The 17,248-nt window shown below is 40.3% G+C and overlaps 2 protein-coding genes across 5 annotated transcripts; both read right to left on the bottom strand.

The window, feature by feature from the left end:
- Positions 1–466: 466 nt before the first annotated feature.
- Positions 467–8,261, bottom strand: chrna9a (cholinergic receptor, nicotinic, alpha 9a). Its single transcript, XM_031286082.2, has 7 exons — positions 7,904–8,261; positions 7,591–7,736; positions 5,454–5,608; positions 5,183–5,363; positions 2,488–2,839; positions 1,516–2,096; positions 467–1,400 (listed from the first exon to the last, which is right to left on the bottom strand). The coding sequence occupies exons 1-7, from the start codon at positions 7,947–7,949 to the stop codon at positions 1,230–1,232; spliced, it is 1,632 nt and encodes a 543-aa protein (XP_031141942.1). The 5' UTR covers positions 7,950–8,261; the 3' UTR covers positions 467–1,229.
- A 4,744-nt stretch (positions 8,262–13,005) lies between these two features.
- On the bottom strand, positions 13,006–16,757 carry rhoh (ras homolog family member H). Of its 4 annotated transcripts, none has more exons than XM_031285855.2 (3): positions 16,429–16,757; positions 15,050–15,188; positions 13,006–14,765 (listed from the first exon to the last, which is right to left on the bottom strand). In XM_031285855.2, exon 3 carries the CDS (start codon positions 14,722–14,724, stop codon positions 14,137–14,139), a length of 588 nt encoding a protein of 195 aa, XP_031141715.1. In that variant the 5' UTR covers positions 14,725–14,765; positions 15,050–15,188; positions 16,429–16,757; the 3' UTR covers positions 13,006–14,136. The 4 variants fall into 4 exon arrangements, with proteins under 4 accessions (XP_031141715.1, XP_031141714.1, XP_031141712.1 ...); XM_031285854.2 differs by having other exon boundaries at positions 13,006–15,188; positions 16,429–16,514; positions 16,639–16,755; XM_031285852.2 differs by having other exon boundaries at positions 13,006–15,188; positions 16,429–16,755.
- Between the last annotated feature and the right edge of the window lie 491 nt (positions 16,758–17,248).

Raw genomic sequence — 17,248 nt, 5'->3', positions numbered from 1 at the left:
TTCTTATCATACAGCTGCTCAGTCTCCCTCAACTCTGAAGACCCAGAGTTGACGTATGGCCTGGTCTACAAGTGTTTCCAAATTGAACATGTTGGACTTTAACCTGTGACTTGAAAATGCCTTAGGGTACTACTAGTCTCAATTTAGCGCATGAGTGTGTAAGCTGAAAATTCTACCACAATTCTTACCTCTCTGCCATTGAAGGTGCTAATGGATTCCTGCTAATAGTGTGCATTCACACTATTGATGCTGTTTATTAGTTCATCTTTCTAAACAGATTGAGGGAAATTAATTCCTGTGTATGCAAAAACAATGATTTCACAGAAAATGTATGAAGCAATGAAAAGAGATTTTCTATGCAAAAAAAACAGAAATGGACAGTTTTGTAAACTGTGTACATACATCATGTATAGCAAATTAGATTTGTACCATAACACAAACTGCTGGGACAGGGAGTAAAATCATATTTAACAACAAGTTATCAAAGGTTTTATTTTTTACTGGACCAATAAGCAAAGCCTAAGTTAGACAAAAGGTACAGCACATCCACCGTTCACGCTCTGGGGGAAGCCTTTAAGGTCCAAACATCACATTAAAAAGTTAATTAGAAAAGTAAACATTCACGCTTTCTCTTCAAGTTTCACATAGAAGTATTGCGCAATTTATGTAAACCAATTTCTTAACACCTAGACTAGAAAAACACCAAAAGGTTGTTTCATAAGTATTTAAAGGTTAATCTGCTGGTGCTCTTATTGTAACGGACTCTGGAAACTAGCCTCATCTGGTTTCCTAAAACGTATTGTAAGTAATGTAATGCCTATAGCTGGATGTCAGGCTGTAAGCTAATCCATAATGGACAGGCCATGCATGTTCAAGTGAGGCCTAGATTGTCTTACCGCTCTACTGCTCCGTCACACATGCAAGCACACCTGACGTTAACTAACCGGCAGGCTTTGGTGAATTTCTGTGCTTGTGTGCGTGTGTGGTTAAACGGATAATTTGTGTGCAGTGACCTTGTCCTCTTTATGTCAAAGCACAAAACAACAATGAACCTACACGACCGCCCACACACACACACACACACACACAATACAATACAATAATGACACACATATAAAATAGTCTTCATCTGTTGCATTAAAGTAAAAATTAGGTGAATCATGAGGTCCATCAGTGACGGAGGATGAATGTTATCATGATGGTAAAAAAGATGATGAGGAAGGAGGCTGTCAGGATGCCTTGGCAATGATGAGGATGCTCATGAGAAACACCATGATGAAGAAGATCCACATGAAAAACCTATCCATCACCTTTGCAACCTTCTTCCACTCTGCTGCCTTGACACAATTAGCTTTCTGCTCGCGGAAGCAGTTGGCGATGTACTGGATGTTCTTCACCACCTGAGGAAGAGACAGATAGAACAAACTAAAGCAAGCACTTAAAGAAACTTTAGAAGAAGAGGAGTAATCAGATAAGTGGGTAAAGTGAGTAAATGGAGATGCTGTGGTGATGCACCTGTTTATGTTGGAGGCAGGGGCAGCAGCCGGGGCAGGCTGGGACTTGAAGTTTCTCCATGGGATAGAGGACCTGATCCTTCAGCCCTCCGTTCAGGTGCTTGAGGTTTTGTGGATGGTGGGGGGCCTGGTTGTCCAGTTCATCCCTCCTGATGTGGGGGTAGTGCTGTCTGGGGTCTCGCTTCCCCTCGCCCCTCTCCAGTCTGGAAGCGTGGTTGTAATGGTGACGGCTATTGTTGGCGTTGCCGTTCGCCTGGCCTTTGTGATGATGCACACCGTGGCCGTTGCTGTACTTGTACGGGTCGCTGTCGTGATGGTAGTCATGGAAATGGTCATCGTTGTAGCTGCACTGATCGTTCACAGATTTCTCGGGGTACAGCGGGGTCCTCTCACTCTCCGCCGTGGTGCAGTTCTCCCCCACCTCATAGACGAAGAAGATTTTGGACATGTAGTCTATGATGAGAACCTTAGCCCAGTGAGGGACCGGCTTGGCCTCAGCACCACAGAAATGAATGTTCATGATAAAGATGGTGAGAGAAGTGGAGGCCGTGATCATAGTCATTGTGGCTATGTAATACTTCCCTAGAGGAGAGGACAAAGGACAGGACAGATTTGTGAAGAAGAAAGGCAACGCATACATAGCAGCCCTAATGTGTAGACTACGACACTGAACATTCACTTCATCAGCAATGATCTGGAAAGACATGCCATGGAAATTCCTGCCAGGAAAATGGATGAAAAGTAATTCATAATAAATATACTCATGGTAAGTCAACATTATGGACATGATAAGTCAAACGTTTGCCTTGCTTAGTCAAAATTGAATCAAACATATGAGACACTATCTCATAATGTGGACTTACTATAAATATTGTTGTCTTTATAAACCATAATGTTTCATCCATTGTATTATTATATAGTTTAAATAGTTCAATAATGAGGCAAAACTAAATGCAGAGAGAATAATTCCAACCTATATAGGGCATGCTCTCTGCAGGAGGCATGCTCTCAGCCACCAACAACTGGAACACAGTGAGCGCCAGCAGCACTGTGACACCGAGGGAAACCTTCTCCCCTGAGTCAGCCGGCAAGTAGAAGCCCAGCGGGGCCAGGAACGAGATGAGGAAGCAGGGCAGGAGCAAGTTGAAGATGTAGAAAGAGGAGCGGCGCTTCAGGAGCAGGGTATAGGTGATTTCAGTGTAAGGGTCGGAGCAGCAGCCGTACATCATGACGTTTCTAACTGCCGGCATGCCGTGACACTCCCACTCCACATTCTCCACAAAGTCGGACAGGTCCCCACTGTCCATCCCCAAACTGATATCCACCTGTGTAGAGGACACACATTGTGGGTATCAACACGTGCAAATATGCTAATGTCATGTGGATGCAGAAACTAACAACCAGATTTCCCCACATATAGTTTAAAAACAAGAAGTTATTCACTTTTTATTCATGAACTGAGGCCAATAACAGGTAGTAAGCAAGATGGTGGGACATAACCCATAGCCTATGTCTTTTTTTCCCCAGGATGGCAAAGTCATGACCCGCCCTACTCTCCCTCTGATTGGTTCAGTTGGTTAGGTTTGGGCATAAGGAGTGAGGTTAGGGTAAAAATACCAGGGTTAGCCAATCAGAGGCAGAGTAGTGTGGGTCATGCCTTCACCACCATAGTTAAAAATATTTCCCACTTTCTTTTTTTTCACCAGGGGGGGGGCGTGCGCTTAGAAAGATACATAACAGCTACAAGTGTGCACTATACAGCATTTACCCTATTATACTTAATCGACAGGAATTGATAGGTCAAACAGCCACCCACAAATAGTCTATAAACAAAGCATCAGGCTGTCTTTGAGATTTCACATGAACAACGGTTAAAGTTACTCAGGCTACCAAAGAATAATTTAATTCCTCCGTTCAATTAGGCCTAAGCGACACACCCCAAGCTTCCATCCCGTTTTGCCAGCAGCGTGTTAGCATTTGAACAAAGTGCCGTGTGCTCATAGTGTGTGCAGACTGTAGTTAAAGTATTGCCTGAGGCCTTTCGGAGGAGCAACACTAGTTTGTGATCTCCCTGCAGGGGAAACGGTCTCTAACATGTTCTGTTTGAGCTTCAACTTTACTCTGCAAACAAAAGTGTATTGGGAGTTTCACTTGGAATTGCCTCCAACCTGAAAATAACAAGAACTTTGCTATTAAAATGTGAAAAGGTGAAATGAAAAACATGCAGCTGTTACTTGCATCTATTCTGAATAAAACCAAAGGATGCAGCCAATGGCCAAGTGTGACTTTGCTCAAGATGCAAAGGCGTCATACTGTCAGCTATTCCATCAATAGATAATCTCTCTCAAGGGTTAAAGACGACACAAGGGTTAACAAACAGCCATGTATATCGGCTCTTCCAGTTTCTCCACTGCTGGCTGTTCCAATTTAACGGGAGAGAGGAGCAAGAGGGGTTAGGATCGTGACCAGCCTCTGACGAGCTGTTACCACCACCATCTTCAGCCAGAGAGGACATTATTTCTTCAGCTTCTTGCGTTGTCACCCCAGCGGGAGGTGTGCCAACAGGGCTTGCAGCAGGTTGTGCTATTAATGTCGCAGCGCCGCCACGTCTTGATGCTCATGACAAGAATAGCATATATAGTATAGTTATCATTATTGAAGTGAATTAGGTTTAAATCGCCGTCATGCATAAATTAATGATATTTTTGCAATAGGGTGGTGACGCAGTGGATATGACACATTCCTTTGGTGTGGGAGACCAGGGTTTGATTCCCACTACGATACATCAACCAATGTGTCCCTGAGCAAGACACTTAACCCATAGTTGCTCCAGAGGCGTGTGACCTCTGACATATATAGAATTGAAAGTCGCTTCGGATAAAAGCGTCAGCTGAATGACATGTAATGTGATCATCCACGATGATCACATTACACAAAACTGAAATAGCACGTCACAATTACACACTGTTAATATTTTTAGTGACAGACCCCCCCAAAATTTCACAAATCACGTTTTCAGGGGAGCCCATGTCTTATTAAGGGGAGCCGAGCTCCCCAGCTCCCCCGTAGTTCGCACCCTGAACAGATAGATAGATAAACAGATATACCTACTGTATAAATTATTTAGAGTTTCAGTTCCACCAAAGGAACACATACATCAGAATAAAATGCTCTGTCATCCTATTTGGCTTTTGCTCCTTAAAATGTTGGTTCACCCAAATTATAAAAAAAAAAGTTAGACATAAGATGTTTTGTCATTTGGGTGAATGAACCCATTACTGCTTCAGAGCGCTTTGCCCTCCTTGAAACCTCAAAGTTTGAAAGTGACTTAAACCTGCAATAACTGATTTCTTGGTCACTTGAGGGCAGCATAAACAAATTGTGAACACAACTTTAACATATCATCACCTTTTAATAAGCAAACATACAAAAAAAACAAATATTTTAGAAGTTACATTTGAAGGTCACGAGTGTGGGCAGAATATCACTTTTAGGGGGGTGTTCCTCTCAGGAGCAGTCACGATCGAGTTAATTCATCAGACTTAAGCATTTACAGCCTTCTAAATAATAGACAGTCTTAAACCCAGAATATTAACTGATTCATATAACTAGATAGAAGGTGTGATCCCTGTCTCATTCACCCCTGTCACCCCCCTTCTTAAACACACCTGGTTGCCATTGTAGGTCCAGGAGCCGAAGGTGAGTTTGCATTGCTGCCAGTCGAAGGGGAAGTAGGAGACGTCCACCACACACGTGCTCTTTGTGATGGCTGGAGAGTCCCAGACGATCTCTCCGTTATACCGCAGCTTCACATTAGTGCTGGATGCACCTGAAGAGTCCTCATCTGCCCTACACAGACATACAGAGGAAAGGACACATCAGTCAGATACACACACTGCTGCATTATAGGTGCACTGCAAGCTGTCTCTTGTTACTGACTTGTTATAGAGGACGATGTCCGGCTTCCAAACCAGGTCGCTGGGGATGTTGATCATCTCAAGGTCGTCATAGTCCTCCTTGTTCCACTTCAGGTAGGCGTCATACCAGACCAGCCTGATCCACAGGTACGTGGTTAACACCTGGTTCCTCTCATCCTACACACACACACACACACACACAAAGACATTGGAAAGAGAGATAGGTAACATCAAGTTCCTGAATAACTAATTCTGACAGACTGACAGATTCAAATTCAGACTGGATGCAGCCCATTCTTTTTTTTTTAAGATTATTTTTGGGGCATTTTAGGCCTTATTTCCACAGAACAGATGAAGACATGAAAGGGGAGAGAGGGGGGGAATGACATGCAGCAAAGGGCCGCAGGTCGGAGTCAAACCCGTGGCCACCACGTCGAGGAGTAAACCTCTATATGTGTGCTCCTGCTCTACCAACTGAGTTAAGCCAGCCACTAGCCCATTCTTTGTACTCCAGTATAATGCTATTCAGTGCTGGCCTCTGGTGGTCTCTACAGGAACAGAAGACTGAAGGCAGCACTTTGTACAGTGTGAGAGCCAAACATTTGTTCTGTATCTTAGTCTCGCTTTGCCAGACCCTCCTCCAAAGCGTGCTGAAGGAGGGTCTGGCTACTCCACATAGCATTCAGGGATGGGAGGAAAACGTGCTCTGGTTTAATGGCATTTCTTTAAACTAATCAGAATCGTCATGGGCGGTGGTAAACTGCGCACAGAGACGCTGCAAAATAGTCGTGCGAGAGAAAACTCAGATTGGACAGATAGTCTAGCTAGCTGTCTCAATTTACTCTGCAGAGATCTGAGGAGCAGTCAACAATAGTCCTCATAAATCCACCACAAAAAAAGCGGAAGAAAACGGAAAATACATGCATCCAGTGGAATTTCCTGCAGCACCGGAGCAATCCCAGAAGTTGAACGCGAAGGATATAGACTATGTAGCTCTTAACCATGAGCACATTAATGGGGCACTCCACTGATTTACATGTTAATTCATTAGTCACTGGGAGAACTACACAGCCTGTGGCTCTAGAGGATCTTTGTCAAAGTCTGACTCAAGTGACATCACCCAGGTATCTCAGCTTGGGAATGGAGACTGCAGATATGTAACTGAAAGCTTGAGTTACAAACTGGAAGTTAACCAGTCAGGAAGGATCTAACAAAACAGGCGACAGTGTGGGACCCGATGTTTTTGGAGGTAAATGGAAATTATTGGCCTCTGCTGCATTTATTCTGACCTTTCTTTTTTTTTTTTATCTTTCTTCGCAAATCCCATACTTTATGAAAGTGCAGTACTGAAATGCTGGAATACTCTTTTAAGCCTTGGTTGCATTGGCCATACAGTAGCACTCTAATTTAGTTCTAACTAACTTAATATATAACTTAATTTATATTCCTTGTCAACGTGGTTCTGTCAGTCTCTGCGTACCTTTGATACTAGAAAACGTGACCTAATAATTCTTAATTCTTGTTTTTACTCTTATTCTAATGTCTATTCCTTATTTCAGGCTTTTTAGCACAGACAGTGTATGCCACCCTGCAAAGGCGCTGATCATATTGTTGAAGTTTCAATTGGTGAAAATGAATGTTTATTTATATTTCATGTATTTAATTTATGTGTGTATATATTGAGAAATAAATCTAATTTTATAAAGAAAAGAGTATGCCACCCTGCATTTTACTTCACGTATTGTATGAGCATGTGGCAAATAAAACCTTTGAATTTTTAATCTTTAAATCTTGAATCTGTGACAGTTTGAAGTCAGCCATAAACAACAACAGATTTTGATCTCTGTTTTCCTATAACCACCTTAATCATTTGGCAGTTAGAGATTTATCCTCTTAAAGTCTGAAGCAGCCACAGGTAAACCCAGCTTTACATGTTGTCTCTTGGATTTGTATATTTCATTCAGTGTAGGTGTCCTATAGCTTCAATGAAGTGTTGGAACAAGAAGGTACATAATATATGTATATGTGATATTGTCAGCCAGGGTGGAACAACTTAAAGACCCATCTGAAGAGATTCTTGTAAATGGTTGTATATGCATATTAATACCTCTAAATCTATGCTGAGTAATGAAACATATCTGAGTTTCCTCTCTACTAACCATATCTTTGATCTGTGATAGGGTGATCTGCAGGGAGACATTGAGGGCTTTGTCTGTTTCGTCCACTGGCCTCAAAGCATTGGAGTAGTCCTCCATCAGGTCAGCCAGAAGTTTTCGGGCATAATGACCCTGAGCACCATGGGACACTGAGGGGGCAAGAGGAGAGCAGAGGGTGGTTACAACAGCAAAGGTTACAAAAGACTAAATGTCAGGGAATTGCAGAGACAAGAGAAGAAAACAAGTCAGAGTTGGCTTTACAATATCAGTCAGATATAAAGATCAAACCATATATGATCCATCATGCAGAACTGACCTCGCACCAAAAGGCAGATCCAAACCATCAGCACTGCCTTCCTCATTTTCAACCAGTCACAAGCGGAGGGATCAATTATTCAGCAAAACAGTCGCTGAAAAAGCCTGGATCCAAATCCAGAGCATCACTCTATTCTGATCTCCATTCTCCCCTGCTGACGCTGAGCAAGACCACAGAAAATTCTTAAAATGTTACATCCTGTAAGAAGCTCTGAATGCTTCGGTAGTTGTTAGTCGCAGTTTGCCTCTCTGCCGCTGTCTCTCGCTGTGTGTGATCGTTGCTCTGGAACAGGACCTGGGGCTATCACACACACACACACACACACACACACACACACACACACACACACACACACACACAAACACAGGTACACTGCAGTATCATATTGCTCACAGGCACTGGGTGAAATATGATGCCTGCAGCCCTATCCACTTGTGTACATGACCACAAGCTGTACCACACACACACACACACACACAAACACACACACACACACACACACACACGCACGCATACACGTACGTACACACACACACACACACACACACACACACACACACACACACACAGAATCTTACTGCATTACACAGCTAATGACATGTGTCAGTCACACACATACAGTGACACTTTCTTACCTATCTCAGGTCATTCAAGATGAACACACACACGTCATGACACATGTCATGACACATGTCATACATGTGACATGGCAATGAACTTCACACAGATCAAGGATCAGGTTTCAGTTGGCCAGCAGTCATGACATCTTTAAGGTTTAACGTAAATTTATTTATTTTATTTATAATACTGCTGTTTAACATGCATTGTTGTGGTGTTTTGATGGACTTACAAGCCAGTGGAAAAACAATCCACTCATCACTTTTACCACTTGGTCACTTTAAGATTTTAAGATACAAAATTGTTGTATTGTTGTGGATGTTGTGTGTAGTTGTGTATGGGTGTATAGTTGTAGTTGTATAGTATCTATCTATATAGTGAACGTTTTATATATATATATATATATATATATATATATATATATATGCCTGTAGGTTCTTTTATATATTGTCCTCAAACGTCACAGACATCACAGAGGTTAGTTAGAGAAGAACAGTAGACCAGTAAAACAAAAGGTTTCTGGTTAAATTATCTTCCCCCAAAAAGGAGATAAGCTGCTGGTTGAGAGTTGGTAGATTGTGTAAATGTAAATGTGATGAAGGGCGTTACTGAAAGATGGCAAAAATACTTGCAAAACTTAAAAAATATAGCCTTTATGCAGCAAGCCTTTTTTTCCTACAATGTCCAAAAATGCTGCACATTAGTTCAGGTTTTAGAATATATAGTATTTATACAAAATGTAGATACATCACTTTTTATTATATATTGAAATATACATGGACATGTGGATAAATATTCAGAGGCTGGAGAAATCACTCTTGTAGACACTAGTCTAAAGCAAGAGTATTAATTTGGGTGTGATGACTATATTTATAATATTCAGAATATATCTTTAATATGAGAACCGCCGAGGACAAGTGTTCTTCAAAAAATCTTTATGTTTTTTACTTAAATATACATTTGAATCTGTACTGCAATTAACCCACTTCAAAAGAAGCAGACAGGGTCCTTGCAGCTTACAGTAATTCATCACTTTTGCAGCAAACAACATCAGTAAGAATTGTTACTGACGTTGTTCTACTCTGTTATTCTGCAGAGTACTGCACACGGTGATGTGTTAATGTGTCACTGAGTTTCTGTGGTACTGAGCTAGCATAGGACAGGTGTTTCCTGTGTGTGTGTGTGTGTGTGTGTGTGTGTGTGTGTGTGTGTGTGTGTGTGTGTGTGTGTGTGTGTGTGTGTGTGTGTGTGTGTGTGTGAGAGAGAGAGACAGACAGGCAGGCAGACAGATAAGGAGTAAATGTGTGTTTGTATGCTGAGCAAAAGTATAATATAATGCATGCACTGTACAAAAAGAAGAGAGTGTTTTTTCAGTAAATTGGGGAGAGAGTGGGGCAGAAGACAGCGGGGGTACTTCAGAGGGTAAGAGAATGACAGAAAGGTAGAGACACAGAGAACAACAGAAAAAGCAGTGGTGTAGTAACAGCTAAGGAAGTGTGTGTGTATGCAGTAATACAGCAATGTCTAGTAAACAATGCTCGTCTGCAGTCGTAGAAGTCATTTTATACAGTATAAAGTAAGTTGTGTGGTTGACTTGATTAAGTCTGCTGACATTCTATATTTTCCTTATAGTTAACAAATCACATTAGAAAACAAAAGCAATAATGAACTGATCCTACTAACAACTATTCTATGTAGCTAAAGCCTGATATTTTTTACTTTATGACACATAGTACAAAGTTGCACACAACTGAGCAGGGGGTTAAGAAGTATTCAGATCTTTTACCAGTGTAGAAATAAGGGTAACTGGTAAATGTCCTGCATTTAAAATGTTATTTACGTAAAAGTACATATGTATTGCAATCAAAATACACTTAAAGTACCAAAAGTAAAAGCACTCATTATGCAGAATGGCTCATTTCAGAAAATGTGAATTATATTATTGGATTATAATTATTGATGCATTAATATGTTCATACTTTTTCAATAATAACGTTTTATGATTCTATTTTATATTGTTAATCTTACTTTATCTTAAGTACCTTACTTACAGTAGTTGAGTAAATGTACTCAGTTACCTTCCACCCCTGCAACTGAGAATTAGCTGCTAAGAATGAGCTGATTTATAGTCAGAAAAAGCACAGCTATAGCAGATTAATGATGGCTCTGTTTCATTTAGGTTTAGCACTAAACCATGTCAATGAGTACAATACCAGAACCCTGGAACAACACCTAAATGAAATGAGGACATTACTAATGTTATTAGTTACTGTACACATGTGCACCTCTGCTATGACATGTCAAAATGTCTGCTGTGAAAAAGGCTAATTTATCAGTGCATTGGATAACCCATCAGAGGCCCTTGAGAAGTATGTCAGAATATGTGTGTGTGTGTGTGTGTGTGTGTGTGTGTGTGTGTGTGTGTGTGTGTGTGTGTGTGTGTGTGTGTGTGTGTGTGTGTGTGTGTGTGTGTGTGTGTGTGTGTGTGTGTGTGTGTGAGAATGAGGCATTGCGGTAGTTGTGGGAGAAGAGAGCACAATGAGAGATGAAAGATCTGGCCACAGCAGGCAGTCAAACATGTTAAACTCAAAGTGTTTTCTCTTTGTCACTTTGTCAAAACTACAAACATGCAGACAGTATTCAAACAAATACTATATTTTGAGTATAAATATAATAATGGATTATATGTAGTAAACTCAATAGGAGAGCTGTTTTGTGAATGAATCTGACCATACTCGGGGTGTCTGTGTCAGATGTTAAGTGTCCTAAACAACTTGTAAAAAGACAATAATAATTTGAGGTTTATGGTAGTAAAATAACAATAAGTACTATGATATATATAATTTCCAATATTAAATGGTTCATCAGTATTCACTAAGAAGTTTTGGTATTTTGTCATACTATGTCAAGTAAGAGAGACTTTCATAAAGTACATACCATGTTCATGTGGACTGTCCTGTGCATTTGTTATCTACATGACTCTGTATGATGAGTGTGAATGTATGGTTATGTATTTAAGCACATAAGTAAGTGTGTGCACATGGACTGAATGAGTAAATGTGTGTGAGAACTGAGTAACTTAGAGTCGCTGTGTGTGTTTGCACAAGTTTGACTTTATAATGTGTGTTGGGATGTGGTTAGTGTTTTCAGCGTATCCTTGAAAAGCTTGTATTGTATCTCTCATCCTCAGCAGCTATGAACACCACATTAGACAGAGAAATGTAGAGAAAGAGCGGGAAAGAAGCATGGGGGGGAGGCAGCTTTTCTGAGCTTTTTCCTGGTTGTTTGCTGTTCCTGGTCGTCTTTTTTTGTGCTTTCATTATCATTCAGCTACAATAAATCTTTTAACACAGCCTTTATTTTCTCATATCATCCTCTCACGTCCATATTCAAACCTCCGGACACACACATAGAGACCTACATATGTCACATTTATGGACATAAAACTTATTCTGTACCTACTTATATACAAGACGGCACTGGTGTGTATTAGGTTCAAAGGATAAACCATCCATCAAACTTAACTAGGAGAGATACAAAGATTTAATGTCACACGTGGGATCTACTACCTTACGTCTCCATCTCTTCTCTATTGTGGGTCAGGCCAGGTGCGTTGTGTGTGTATGTTAGCTATACATTGTCACACTAGCTATGTGTTGTTCTCATTGACTAAGCTGTCTCTCGCAATCTTTGTTACTTTTTCACTGAGATAATTCTATTTATTAAGTATGCAACTCTTCCGTTATTTTCATGTCTTGCCACTCAATTAAGCATTACTGTATGAATACTGTAATAAAGACACACAGCACGTATGTCTGACAGCATAGTTTGTTGGCTTCGTAAACAAAATTGTTTGACCTACTAATCATTCAACAAATATCCTTTGATAATCTGGTCAGAGTCAAAGATGTGATACCACTCCAAAAAAATTAAATCACAATTTAAATCATACATTGTAAAAATGTACAAATTACATTATTTGTATATGAATCTAATATAATGTGAATTCTAATACAGATTTCATACAATAGGTTTGGCAAACGGTAGTGAAATACTCCACAGTGTATGTGTTTTGATATGACATATATGGGATACAAAAGATGTAATATAAGTAGGTACATCACACATTTAATACTCTATGAAATCTGTCTGGAAGTGGCCAAAATAATACAAGATACAAAACAAAATACCTACAAAGTGTATACATCATACCTTTTATATGATTCTTATGGAGTTTATTTGGGTTCAGACAAAGTGTAAGTCAAGAAAGGCAGAAAAGGGAACTTTCATAATAAATGCACACTTATATTCAAATCCAATGCAAACTCCCTCAAAAAGATAGAAAGGGAAACCAATGGGAGATAACACAGCCATCATTAGGGAAAATGACTGGGTTGGGGTTAGGGTAACCCTAACCCAATATTTCAAACACTTGTAGATTATTTCCCAGTGTTTTTTTTTTCTCAATAAATTCAACAATACTCTGTCAATGTGATGAATCCTTAGTTTTAATTTATGGACAACAGGGACAGTTTGCAAGATACATAGTAGCAGGTCATGTCTTCAAATGTTTCTTATAGTTTTCTAAAAGGAGGTATAGAGTTAAATAAAATAAAAATACAATTTTAAAAAAATCCACAAAATCTGCTAATATGTGGCATATAGTTTCAATAAAAAGTGTGAACATTTCAGACAATGTTTATGTATCATGTCCCTTTACTTTATTGTTGAATTTTAAAAAAGTTTCAATCCTCTACCAATATTAAATTATTAAACAAACTTCTCAATTATATTTTGTTTATATCAAAACAAACTTTTTATGTATATGTTTTATGTTTTTTTCAATAATTGATGTGTGTTGACTGTCATGTATAAGTCAAATTTCATTTCAATGCAACCGATGTCTGTGTATACATTTCAAACAATAAAAACACAGGTATCTTATAAATAGATTTGAAAGCTATATAGCATATAAAATGCATGTATAACCGAGAGAAACATATAGCCTGCTTCGACCTATTGACAGTTTATTTCCTGTTCAAGTCTAAGGAAATGTAATCCTCTCTGAAGAAATAATAGAGTATATTTAGAGCCCGATGCAGCACAAATGGACCCGTTGGGCTCTCTGAGCTAACACCCACATGTCCTTATTCTGAAGAGTTTAAGTCAGCTCTGTCAATATTAAAGCTTCAAATGCTTTAATTAAAGTAAGCCTTTCACAGCAAAAGTTCTTTATGAAGTATTTCTGAAATTCTCCAATGCCCCATCTAAAAACACCTCCATGTGATGAGCTGTGGTTTAATTCACAAGCAGATCAGAAGAATTAAAGATTAACTCTTTTCTTCACATCTCTCACTGGATCACACAAAAGTAGAACTTTCACCAGTTTACATTTGCATGACTAAATCAAAGTATTCTTTTTTTTTTAGTTTGAGTTTAGTGGAGTCTTTTGGGGCGGGCAGGACACACGGTTAGCAAAAAAGAACCCTACGTATATACGGAGAAATACAGCTTTGGGTTCTAGTACCTCTACAGGCCCTTTCTGAGTTTGAACAGCACACTTGAAAAAGTCTTCTCATGAAGGCTCAGGTGCCCACCAAGTCTAAGGTCAAAGGTCAAAAGACCTTGCACTGGTTAATGCTGAACATCCGTTTCCTGGCCTGTTTCCTGGCCTGGTTTACGGCCGTCCGCACTGCATGTTCAAACACCTGTTGCACGCCACGGTTGCTTAAGGAGGAGCACTCCAGGTAGCCTTTAGCGTGGACTTCATGAGCCACACGTCTCCCCTCCACCGCTGAGATGCAGCTGGCCCGATGCACCCCCATCTCCCGCAGATCCGTCTGGGTGGCCACAACCAGCACTGGCACCTTGGGCAAGTTCTCTCGAATCTCAGCCATCCACTTATGCTGAACGCTGGCCAGCGAGTTAGGGTTGGCCACAGAGTAGCAGACGAGGACGACGTCGGCCTGCTGGTAGGATCTCGGTCGGATTTGTCTAAAGTTGTCATTGCCCGCTGTGTCCCACAGCCCCAAGCTGATCTGAACACCGTCCATATACACCTCCACCCCTGTGTTCTCAAACACTGTGGGCTTGTACGTGTCCGGGAAAGTCTCTGAGGTGAAGCGGACCAGCAGCGCCGTCTTGCCCACCGCACTGTCCCCGACCAGGACACACTTCACCGACATCTCTTCCAGGCCGTCCATAGTTGCCTCCGACAGTCTCACTCCTCTAGATTTTGGTGGTTCTATGGGGGAAAAAGTATTTCTCTGGAACTTGAAGAGGAACAGAATTCACGAGGTAGTCAAAGTCGGCGATCACTCATCTGTGTGTGTTGTACTCCCGTGTTCAGGAGGTAGTTTTAATAGCAGGTGATTTGTAGCCCTGCCTTGTGGTATCTCCACGCCTAGAGATGCCAGTGGTCATTCAGCTTGTTGAACTGACCTATAACGTCTCTCGTATGGAGAAGTTTTTGTACAGTCAGCAGTTCTCCAGCAGTGAGCTTCATACACGCTTCACATAATGTTTTACTTAGTTCTTCAGGCCCTCTCGGCTCATCTCACTTCTGCTGGGTCTCTGCAGCGTGGTCAGGTGTTGGTCCTTCTCTCTAATGATGGCTGTCATTCTGTCCAAACAGATCGAACCTCTCAGATTTGAAGAGGGAAATCTACTGAGGAAGAGAGGATACATTACAAACACAAGGTATCTGCAAGCACTCTGTTGTCTTACTTTTAAAAGACAGAAACTTAATTGCTTTAGCAAATTGTTCATTTAACTGAAACCATGTTCCTCCAGACAATGAACAGATTCTTCTCATACAACATGCGGCCTACCGTAGAAAATGACAGCAGCGTGGCTCTTAATAAAATGTTTTGCATGACAAATACGAAATATCTGCTTAAACCATATCGAAGTAGTCAACTGGTGAGTACTGCATGTGGCAGATGACATCCACTTTTCTTTTCGTAACAGACATTTTAAATTCACAGAGAGAGGTTGAAGTGTAAAGCATTACATACTGTATATAACAAAGTATACGGAAGTAAAGATTTGTGCTTGGGTGTGACCCAGAATTCACAGCTTGATCCTGAAGACTTTAACAGGAGCTCATTAACACTATGTTTGCTGTACTATCAGACACATACTGTACATATGACGGGTCTGTCTCCATTAACGCCAATGTATCTCCCTGATAACCAGTCATGATTCTGCCGTTTTCCTCATAAATGATAATCTGATAATGGAAGAGGATTGTATCTGTTTGTTATTGTTTGATATAGTGATAGATATAAATCTTGATGGTTCTTTTGTTCATAATCAATAAAATACTGCTGCTGGTTTCTTATGACTTCTCTGACGCATTACATTGACAATTTGACAATTGTATTAAAGAGGCAGAAGTAATAAGTCATAACCTCAAAACCACCTGCCATGACACATACACATAGATGGAAAGACCTCCATCACGTAAATGGGACACTTTAATCAGTGTTTTTTCCACAATTCAACTGTCTAAATTATCTCTCAAGAATAAGTCTTAGTTTTATACTCTGTCTACTCTTGGAGCAAGAAGTAGGCTATTAAATAGATAAAGTAAGAAAACATGGATCAAACCCTCAGTGTTCTTACTTCATGTAGGCTAACATGCTTTTATTTTATTTTCTATATATAATAAAAATGTATTTTACACATTCACAATTCTCTTTTTGTTCTAGTGAGAGAGTAAGAACACACCCTGAACATCTCAGATGTTTATTTTAAAGTTGTAATGTTGAAACGTTAAAAGTTTAGGTTTGTGCCCACATTATGGAGTCTTAATCAAATTTCCAAATAGATGAGAATAGCATAGAATATCGTAGGATAGAAACCTCAGCATCATTGTGTATCAAGACAAAGGAAAAGACAATTACCTTTCTTGTCAGTCTTCTCAATCTTTAACGGGCGGATGCAGGCTGCCGCTTTTGAAGACTTCACAGCGCGGAGCAAAAACACAAAACTACAAAAACGGTTTGTTATTAATTACAATCTGCCGATCCACATAGGCCTACCCTAAAACGCCATTGCTATAGTATGAATTGATTAGAGACGAAACGAGACACAGATACGAAATATGTTGGCACCTGCCTGACAACGCCGAGGTTGGTATAAGTAGAGGAGGGAAGTGAGAAAGTATGAGAGAAAAGAAAAGTAAAACACATCCGCTAGTTGGAGTGGAGATGCGACTCGTCTGCTCGCCTCCCCCACAGCAGCTGTGTTAAAATAGTTTTTTTTTTCTTCTTTCGTGCATTTGTACCATTTAATCTGGCATTTCACAAAGCAGCAAAGTTTACAGCTGGCATACATCAAATAAACAGATTTGTTTAGGCCTAGGCCACGTGTTGCCTTGATCACACCTACGCCGGTGATTTAACGTTACTGTGGTAAACAAAGGACACATTGTAGCCTAAACTCCGGTCTGTAAAAAGAAAACCATCTGCACCTCAAGATACGATGCTCTGTAACGTTATTTCTTATTGAATTGATAAAGGGAGACTCGCCGAATTTACACATCATAGTCTAGTAACCTGCCTACGTGTTAAAAAAAACAGATTGTATTAAGTATTTTTTGGCTCCAGAGAGAGCTGCCAGCGAAATCTGATAAATTGCCTCAGGTGATGTCACTAGAGTCAGCAGTGGTTGGGTCTGAAAATTACAAGTTTGAAAATAAAACAAAATCTGTGTGTACAGTTA

The sequence above is a fragment of the Sander lucioperca genome, chromosome 4 (genome assembly GCF_008315115.2).
Source record: "Sander lucioperca isolate FBNREF2018 chromosome 4, SLUC_FBN_1.2, whole genome shotgun sequence".
Taxonomy (NCBI): Eukaryota; Metazoa; Chordata; class Actinopteri; order Perciformes; family Percidae; genus Sander; species Sander lucioperca.
This window is presented reverse-complemented; position numbering and strand designations above follow the sequence as displayed.